Source organism: Macrobrachium nipponense, chromosome 43 (genome assembly GCF_015104395.2).
Source record: "Macrobrachium nipponense isolate FS-2020 chromosome 43, ASM1510439v2, whole genome shotgun sequence".
NCBI classification, from domain to species: Eukaryota; Metazoa; Arthropoda; class Malacostraca; order Decapoda; family Palaemonidae; genus Macrobrachium; species Macrobrachium nipponense.
Genome location: NC_061104.1, coordinates 28,303,984 through 28,314,797, shown reverse-complemented (window position 1 = coordinate 28,314,797; position 10,814 = coordinate 28,303,984). Strand labels below are relative to the sequence as shown.

The following is a 10,814-nucleotide window of genomic DNA, read 5'->3' as shown; positions in this document are numbered from 1 at the left end:
CACAGTCCGTTTTCGAAGTATATGAAAAAAAAATTTTAGTCGTGCGTATATCAAACTTAAAAATATTTTCATCTGGTGACCTTACATATTTATTCTTCATATATTGTGGATAGGTTTTACTGGAATATACGAGGTGCCTAACGTAATAGTGATTACTTTCCGGTGTTGATAACCAGTCTGAAAAGTAGCGTAGCGCCTTAGTGGCGTGGTCGGTATGGTGTTGGTGTGCCATCTCAGTGGCCGCGAGTTCGATTCTTGGGCATTCCATTGAGGTGTGAGAGATGTGTATTTCTGGTGATAGAAGTTCACACTCGACGTAGTGCGGAAGTCACGTAAAGCCGTTGGTCCCGTTGCTGAATAACCACTGGTTCCCATGCAACGTAAAAACACCATACAAATAAAGTAGCGTAACTGCGCTTACCTAATAGAATCTAGAAGGGGAGTCAAATTGCTACTGTGTTTGGACAAATGGATTGAAATGCGATACTGAAAGTGTCTGTGAAATTCACAAAGTCCTAGAACATGACAATTACAACTTACCCTCTGCTTATCATTATTTGTACACTAGGCAAAAGAATACCGTATGAATGGTAAAAAAAAAGTTATGATTTGATCAGCAGCGTAATTTCTTAACTCATTCATGTCATTTGTTGAGCGTGTTTTTTTTTCTACCTACCCCTTATTCTGTATGAAAATAACCGAAGAAAAATAACGCAAGAAAAGAACATGATCTTTACTTTCAGCAAAAGATGAACAAAACTGACGAACCTCATGCATAACATGACGGTCTTCCAAGTCATCCGTCATCAAATTTGAAAATTTCAAGGCCATTTTTGTCATGATTTCGCATTTCTTTTTCTAAGGAAATGGATCGTAAAACGTTCTGGCAATTTTAAAGTCATGCAGTAGTTCTTAAATTTAGCCTAAGGGTAAGTTGAATTCGGACAACATCGTGTTGTTTTTGCTATTATTATTATTATTATTATTATTATTATTATTATTATTATTATTATTATTATTATTATTATTATTATTATTATTATTATTATACAAGTGAATACAGAGCAGGAATCGTTAAGACAAATAAGTCAAAACTTACATAGGAACAGATCTTTATTTCGTTCTTGAATGAAATGAGCCACATGCCAGCTATTGTCCTTCAATGTATCCTTACCTCAGATGATGTTAAATGGATTGATTGAAAATGCTTTTACAATATATCATCGTCACGAGTACAATGTCACGTGACGTGAAGAACCTCAACATTTTTTTCATTTTGTCTTATTTTTATATACCTTCATTAGACTTCCTTCAACGTTTGTTGCTTTGTTGCTTTCTTGTCTTCGTTTTCCATTATCATTATTGACCGTGGTGATTTAATTTTCACTTTTCATTTTTACTGAATAGTTATAATCATATTTTCACGTTTTACTGTTTTCAATTTTATTTTATTTATTTATTTATTTATTTATTTATTATTTATTTATTTATCTATTTATTTATTTATTTATTTATTTATGTCTTTTGGTGTTTACTAATTAAAACTGCCTTTTGACTTGTCAGTCTATCTTCTCCTTTTGTTATTCACTGCTTGATTAGGCTTTAACTAAACCACCTACTTCAGCTTTCTCTCTGCGTCTCTAACCAAAGAAGTTGTGACGCCATTTTATGGTATTCATCTCTCTCTCTCTCTCTCTCTCTCTCTCTCTCTCTCTCTCTCTCTCTCTCTCTCTCGGTGGATTACTAATTTGTTTCGTTGAATTCGTTGGCTATTTATGACCACAAAAGTTTGAACTCCAGAGAGAGAGAGAGAGAGAGAGAGAAATTAGTTGTAAGATTATGAAATAAATTATAGTGATATTTTAGCGCTACGACTATCATTTTGTTGGTAACAGTGATGTTCTTTTGTAATTGCTATTCAAAGCTTGACCAAAAGAACAATGGACATGAAACAAGAACAAGACCAAAACAGGGACACCTTGAACTCGCCCGTCCCGAACTAATCAGTCATTCGAGGTCGGACTATTTCAGTCCACAGTTTCCATCAGTCTGACGTTATGAATACCCTGTCATTCGCGCTGCTATTTCTGGATAATTCCTCGTATTTCTCAAGAAGTGAGAGGGCTGGGGGAAGGGGAAGGGGAAGGGGTGAAGGGGGAGAAACTTGAGAGGGAAGCAGTGTGAAGGGTGTGTCCGTCCGTATTTGCGTCTTTGTGGTGTGATTGTGGGGTCATAACCATTATCTAAACTAGCGATGCCGTTTCTGGAGACTGCTGATGACTGGGCTGTTAGAAGCCAAGCTTGGAGGAATGTGGGCGTTTTCACGGGCGGAATGCTTAGTCACGACGAAGGAAAAATCGAGGATTTAGGGAATTTCTCGATTGGCTAGAGGCTGGTAGGCGTCTCGGATGCTACGCGTCACGGGGGAGGTTTCCTCCCACGGGAAAGAAGTGGTGGGTGGGAGTCCTTAGTAGGAGAGGGCGCCCTTTTGGGTGCGTTATATACCGCCGGGATCTGCGGGACATCATCAGACAGCTCCCTTCCGTCGGGTGGGTCTTTTGGAACGATCTCGGCTCCGGCAACATGAACGCTTTCGTGAGTTCTTTCAGTTGGATTGATTTTTCTTCTCTTTTTTCCTTTTTCCTCATTTGTCTTATTCTTGTTTATTTTTGGGATAATTTTCAAAACTTATCTTCAAGCAGAAATTATAATAATTTTTTTTTTCTTAGGACGTATCACTAGTTATAAAAATATTTTCGTTATTTGTTACCGTTAATCTTTCCCATTTTACAGCTCTCAAAGGATTGCATTTTCATTTCTTAAACATATCTTATTTTATATAATTTTTCCTTAAAGAAAATCTAATTTTTCCAGTTAAGTATAATCCCCAATTCTTTCCTGTGTAATATTCTCATTTATTTCCAGCTTTCATGATATTCAGAGATTCTTTTTAACCGTTACAGTACATTTATAAGTAAACCAGCATTTAATAATTCCTTATTCGATTTTATTTCTTTTTTGTCGAGTCATTGACTGCTAAACGAAGTTTCAAGAAAGCAATATGTAATGTAATTATTTCTTTCATCAAGATAATTTTGTAAGTTCGACTTCATCGCAAGAATACTCGATATAATCCGTAATTTCTCTCTAAGCAATTTTGGTTTAGTTTTAAGCAAATTTTGCTCCGAATGTTTCGATATTTTCTCCATTAATGCGTTTCAGAAAGTTTAGAAGATTATCTACTCAGGAAATTCAGTACTATTGAACCTCAACAGTCTGATGGAAGAAGGGGCAGCCACTTGCCAAAAAAAAAAAACTGTCAATAGGCGCCGAGTATTTCAGTCTTTCAGTGCAAATGGCTTATTCATTAAGGAGTAGTGGTTTAGTAACTGAATAATATTTAAATACTTCAATAAAAATAATAAGAATAGATTTATAACCTCGTAGGAGCTTAACAGAAATTGCTCAGTAATTTGATCAAAATTAGTTTAAGCATTTTAACAGCAATGGGTTTGCTTTTCACTGTTATAAACAAGCCAGGGCTGTTGTAATTCTAAGCTGGCTGCAAGTCACAAGTAATTTGCTCTTGTGGAAAACTGATTATTGATACTGCTGGAATTCCAGTTAAGTATTTTTGTAGTTAAATTTGATATAGAGGCTTTATGCTAAATCACCAAAATGAACATTGTTTGGTATGCTAAGATTAACCAATCTAATAATCTATAAGACGGCGAAACACTCGTCATTCATAATTTCTAAACTACCAAGGCTGTCCCGACGGATTTGATCACAAGTGAGAATTAAAAATTGTAACCGATATTCTGCCGATCTTTAAGAAACGGGGAACATTAGAACCACACAAGTGATGACTTGGCTGCATTTTTATAAACGCTAAAGTCATTTATTGACAGCGTTCTGAACGTAGCGCTCCAGTGGTAGCAAATTATTTCCTTAAATTTTCTTTCCCCTTTTTTATCAGTTATTTTTATATCCCCACAACAGCGTGTCTTAAACCTTCTGGCAGCTGTGGCAGCTGTGTACAGCACCGGCGACCCTGACCCGATACTGACTACCAACGTGGGACTTGGGCATGACTACAATCCCGTTGGTATCCATAAGGTGCCCTTTGATCATGTCCATCATGGATCAGCAGTACCTTTCGCTCACGCTGCCCCAGTGACCGTCACCCACCACGCTGCTGCTCCAGCATTGGCTGTCAAACATCACGGATCTCCAGTAGTTGCGGTTTCTCATCCTGTTGCTGTATCTCATCCAGTTGCTGTATCTCATCCTGTTGCTGTATCTCACCCTGTTGCTGTATCTCATCCAGTTGCTGTATCTCATCATGCTGTAGCTCCTGTTGTTGTGTCGCATCACAAACACGTTCCTGCTGTATCAATTTCTCACGGCCCAGTGTCCCACATCAAGCATGGAGGCTACAGCGCTCCTGTCAAGTCCCAGTACCACTCCCAGGACGAGTTAGGTCAATATGCCTTTGGGTACAACGATGGGAAATCCACCCGCGACGAGTCCAGAGATGCCTACGGGAACGTTCGCGGGTCATTCAGTTACATAGATCCATATGGAAAGCTCCAGGTTCAGAAGTACGTGGCTGACAAGCTTGGCTTCCGCGTTGAAGGTACCAACTTGCCTGTACATGTCACAGATGGCTCTCACTATCGCCACAAGCGCTCTTACGCCACCTTCCCTGCCTCCACTGGACCCCTGACTACTATCGATCACGTTGGTCCCATAGTACATAGCCACCACGCTCCTGTTGTACACAAGGTGTCCCATGTTGTGCACAAGCCTGTTCATGTTGTCCACAAGGTTGCCCCAGTTGTCCACAAGGTTGTGCCGGTTGTTCATAAGGTTGCCCCAGTCGTCCATAAGGTTGCTCCAGTTATTCATAAGGTAGCTCCAGTTGTCCACAACGTTGCACCAGTCTATGGAGGTGCTCACGTAGCACCTGTGTATGGAGGTGCTCACGTAGCACCATTTCTCCATGGAGGAGCTGCTCCATTAGCTTATGGTCATGATGATATATTGCCCTATGGATTCCCATTTCACGACAGCGCATATGGGAACTACTGACAACCTATCACCCACAACCATCATCTCTCAGAATAAACTGATTCCAATTCTCGGATGACCAGAGCCAGATTTTTTTTTTATAAAGACGAAAATGTAAATGAAAAGGTAGAACTGTAACTAGAAAAATATAGTCTTATTTTCTGTAGTAGCTCTTTCCCTTGACCATCGATTTATCATCTTAAGACGTCGTATACATAATTATGGTAGCAAACAATAAGTGCAAACGATTTTCCTTTGTAAAATGCCAAAATATGACAGACGTCAGATTTGAAAACTGTGCTATCTCACATCACATTCAACTAGGCTGTCATAGTAACTGGTTGAAAACAATGATAGGTAAGAAAATGAAAGCTCAGTGCGTCTACTGTATTATAGTATAATAAAGTAAAGTAGAATTGATGGCAGCAATCCTGGTTTGATTGTTTGCTCTAGAGCAATAACTTCAAATTTTAGAGAAACACGCCATGCCCAAGGTATGAGGACTGTAGATTTAGAACGTGCAAACGTTTGCCGTTTAAATGTGATTACTATCCATTTAAGTGAAAAGGCAAGAGAATTATTGGATTATAAAAGTAGGAACAGCACTCTGAATCATCATCAGAGACCTTACAGTCCCATTCTTTTAGGCCTTCCACACCGGGTTTTTCTTCCGTAAGTGTCAGTCTTAGAATTATAATTCTCGTTCATTTTGTATGAAAAATAGGTATTAAGGTAGAAATAAAAACAATAAATCATCATAGCCTAACCTCTAAACCCGTGAATTTAGAATAGAAGTTATTAAAAATACGTGTGTTGCTGTGTAAAATTTGCATCATAGGTGAAGTCTTTACGATATTACTTGGAAAAAGTTCACAAGTATATTGAGATTGACCTCTGATCCTGTAATCTAGAAATAGATAATTAGTAATTGATGAACATGAAAGTTACGTCAGCATTCTTATGAAATTGGTGTGTTGCGCGATCTTTGCGCAAGAAAAAATATCTTACTTTTTTCCCCTCTGTTTTATGATCCTTCACAAATTAACCAAATTACGCCCATCAAGCGTGAATTCTTGTCACAGTTGGCCCTGGCTGCATTTCCTTTAGAGCGACAGTAGCAGTCAGAGATGAAGGAAATGTCAAGCTTGGATGTGTGTAACACGATTTGTATATATATATATATATTATATATATATATTATATATATATATATATATATATATATATATATATATATACATATATATATATATATAGATATATATATATATATATATATATACACATACATACATACATACATATGTGTGATGATGATGATATGTGTATATATATATATATATATATTAGGGCTTGTGCCTTGTATGATAAGGCGCCCTATGAGGTAATGTTAGACTTGCGATAATCTATACGCTAAGTCGGTTGGTATTGCACTTCCATCTTTCAATGGAGTGTCTGGGGTTTTGTAGATCACTTACGAAGTCGGTATTATCTTTACGACGATGTGTTAACTCATGGTTCGGTGAGGTTCTTGTAGAAAACACTAAGTATAAAAAAATTATATATTCTTCTGAAGTTTTACATGGTGAAGATCAGGTATGATTGTGCAAGTCTTCTAATAACGATAGCTTGATCGCTTCTGCCAATGATGATGGCTAATCCTATTCCTCTACATGATAAAGCTTAGGTAAAGAGGTACAGGTCTTCTAATGACGATAGCTAACTCTCTTCTGCCTGTCTACCATCTCTGTTACAAGTTATGAAGGAACAGACAGTAGTTCGAACATATGAACATACTATAGATGACATAGTTTCATACGAACACACAATCAAAATGAGACACGCTATAGATCACGTAGGCGGTAGTTGTCTCAAGCAAGGAGCTTGGACTAATGTTTATAAACATTGAATGACTACAGGTGACGGCATGTCAACTTAGCCTACATACTTATTGTATACGTCATCTTTAGCGTCTCTAGTCTGATCACATTCCTGCAAGCAATCTGGTCTTTTATATATATGGACTAACATTCCATATTTTTATTATGTAAACACTTACATTTAGCTCGGTCAGCTACCAAAAACCAACTACTGAATATTACTCAAACTTGACTTGCATTTAACTTATAGGAGTGTGATACAGACACTATGTGTAATATATATATATATTAAGTAAATAAAAATTCATGTGTACATGAATTGATTCAAGTAATAAAGTATAAACATGATATTGGTAAATAATAGTGATCACGTGATATATAATGATACAGTTTTTCACTTCATTTCATTAAGATACTTATGCTACAGAAAATACTAATGTACTCTGATAATTGCATAGAATGAAGATTAACATGATAAAAATCATATTTCAACTGATAAAAAATTTCATATATGAATTGATAAAATTATTAATGTTTATGCTGATTGATTCGTTGATTTTTATGCTAAATGTTATATATCTGATTCATTAATTCATATACTAACTCATAAATACCTGCAGATATTGGTAAGATAAAAGGTAACAGATTGATTATAGGCTACCTGATTTGTTTATACATATGTATATGGATTCATATAATTATGATTAATATATGTGCACTTTAAATAGATTCTTATTGCGTACACGCAAAGATATATTTCGATTCCGTTATTTATGATCATTTATATATAGATTCCTAGTGCGTACACGCAAAAAATATATTTCGATTCTGTTATTTATGATCATTTATATATAGATTCCTAGTGCGTACACGCAAAAAATATATTTCGATTCTGTTATTTATGATCATTTATATAAGAGATTCCTATTGCGTACACGCAAGATATATTTCGACTCTGTTATTTATGATCAATTATATAGGATACATGATACTTTATATATATAGGATACATGACCGAGGTTATACTACTTCACATTTAACTAGCTTTCGAACAACTTTTCGTCCATTACACAGTTCCAGACAACCACCTTTAGCCAAATGAAACGGCCTTTTTCAATGGTTAAAACAAGGGGAAAATTTGCCTGGGCGGGTCCAACGTTCCATTTTGCGCTCATACTTATTCTCTGCATCCTAATCTACACGATTACGTTCGCGATGAATAAAAAAACATCCCCAGCACGAGTCCTTCGCCAGCAAAGTAGAGTTGAATATCCTTCGGGTCGTAATTGTCGGAAGTATGTCCCTTTTTGTAGTCGATTCCGACAGCCACCGGAGCGTTCCGCATGAAAACGAGATTTACGACGAGATACGGTGTCGGTCGAAGAAGTCCATGAAATTCCTTTCACATTGTAGGCGGTTGTTACTCGACTGTAGTCGTCCGCTGCGACGAACGATTTTTTGAAGTTGCGATGTGAAACTCTCGTACTGCAGGATACTGTAACCAGGTTCCATTAATCAGCCTGCAAGTGAAATTATACTTGTCACAAGGGCAAGTAAATTCAAACGACATCCAAATACAGGGGAGGGAGAGAGCCATTTAGAGACCAGACTTAACCCACATGAATTCGCTGGATATTTTGGAATTCAAAAGAGTCCGCTGTACAAACTTTTTTATCCATGGCATTAACAATAAGTGAAACCTATCCAAGTCTATGATGTACTTGTAAAAATATCCATAATATAAAAAATAAATAGATATCATTACGAATCTCAAAGAAAATTCGATATTACTGGTAGTAAGTTACTAGACAAAGAAGTGGAAAAACGGAGCTAATTGTAAGATTGCCAGGCAACATAAGAGTCAAAGAGAAGATTAATCATGATTCTGTAGTTCTCTATGCTAACTGAAATTAAGTTGTGATAAAATCTGATCCTATGTGCCCTAACAAAAGTTTCATATTCAATTTTCTCGTGCGCATCCTCTGAGGTTAATTTTTAAACTTTATTAATAGGTAGGAGATGCAACGAAAAAAACCCACTATGTAACTAATTTCTAAATAAACTTTGGGTTTTTCATGAAAATGTGACATTTTCCATGAAGTTTTACTTGAATTGTAATAGGCTAATGTTGCAAGTAAATATTTCACATATATATATTGATACTTTCGAAATGTCTATGAGGTTCAGAAAAATTAATTCATTTCGTTGTTATAGAAATTCTATTTGCTTATTTTGTTATTAATTTTAAAATGATTGCAACTCCTTAGCTAAAGTTGCATTGCGCACACCGATAGACACTTGTACCTAACGTCTGCCTTGCCCATGAGAAGTTCGGGCTAAGCATTCCTTTCTCCAGTCAATCTGCTTTTGCAAGCGCGAGATGAAGCCTGTGTAAGCAGATTATTGAGGTTAAAAGGAACAAATACTGATACGGCAATGATGGACGTCGTCACATTGGCAAGGAGATTGCTCTCAGCCACAGCTAAGAGTTACGTTACTTGCTGTAATAAATACGACTTTAGGATAAATTTTTTGTCTTTTAATACTCGACCCACATGAGAAGAATGTCTGAAAAAAAAAACAGTACCAAAATTGAACAATATATTAGTTTCATGTTGGAAAACTGCATAATTGTAATTATGTTAAATATTCCTCATTCAAACTAATGAAAAAGGTTTCCATACAAATTCTATATATATTAGTCAGCCCCTGTATAAGATTCATATAGGATTATTCCAAGTTTGCATAGGATAAGATTTTTCACTTCTAGACTTATCTGACTTTAAAATCTCTTTTATTTTATTTTATTTATTTATTTATTTATTATTATTATTATTTTTTTTTTTTTTTCATTGACTACGAATATAAATCACCGGGACAGACAATATGTCAGTAGGTTTTGGATATGTGTTTTGAACTTTTAGCTTATTTGTCATTACTAAAGCGTTAAGTTAGAGTTCAAATCTTTACGCATATATATTTGGATATTTAATGGTTACGTTTTGCTTATTGATATTATCGTGATTCCTTTTTTATTATAATTTGTAACCCTTCCGACTTCTTACGGAGTGTATTATATTGACTCCACTTGTATCCATATTTATTTTATTTTATTATATTATTTATTTATATATTTTTTTTATATATATTTGATAAATTAATGGTTGGCTTGAATATGTGGAAAAGTGTTCTAGCGGCGTACCGTATAAGGCTACTTGCGGCATCAATTCTATAGATACAAGATATAAATGATAAAGGTATTTAAAACCGCGGGAACCGCTATAATCCAGTTCGGATCCAATATCACGAGTTGTAACTCGTAAGACATTGACACTTCCTATTTAATTATCAGTTATTCTACCAAACCGATTGACTCTGGGTGATAAAATATATTATTTTGGTTTCTTAATGGAAAGGAATTCACACACGTGTTATGGAGGTTATTATTGATTTACACCACCCGAGTCAGATTATCATGTGTTGAATTCCATGTTTACTGATTTAGCACTCATAAATATCCTAATGCACTCAATTGCGTGTTTGTTTTTAGTGCTATTACTTCTATATAACGTGTCAAGGAAAACTATTAACACTAAGAAGTGTTTATTCCCTCTGTCAGACTCGTAATTCTGTTAATAATTCTGCGTATATTCTTTCAAGGATTGATTTGGCACAGGATAGGCCCTTAACTGACAGGTGTCTTAGTGTGTCCCTTGTTTTCATGACACGTGTTACAATCAGTTATGTGCTTTTTATATCTGTAAACATTGTAGGCCAGTAAAACAGTGATTTGGCTTTCTGTGACATAGGAGGGAACCCTGATGACGGAATGCAACCAGTTTATGACGATTGGTATGAAAG

The 10,814-nt window shown here is 35.9% G+C and overlaps 1 protein-coding gene across 1 annotated transcript; it reads left to right on the top strand.

Moving 5' to 3' along the window:
* The first annotated feature begins 2,465 nt into the window (after nt 1–2,465).
* On the top strand, nt 2,466–5,239 carry LOC135213933 (uncharacterized). Its single transcript, XM_064248022.1, has 2 exons — nt 2,466–2,595; nt 4,003–5,239. Exons 1-2 carry the CDS (start codon nt 2,584–2,586, stop codon nt 5,092–5,094), a joined length of 1,104 nt encoding a protein of 367 aa, XP_064104092.1. The 5' UTR covers nt 2,466–2,583; the 3' UTR covers nt 5,095–5,239.
* Nucleotides 5,240–10,814: the final 5,575 nt, after the last annotated feature.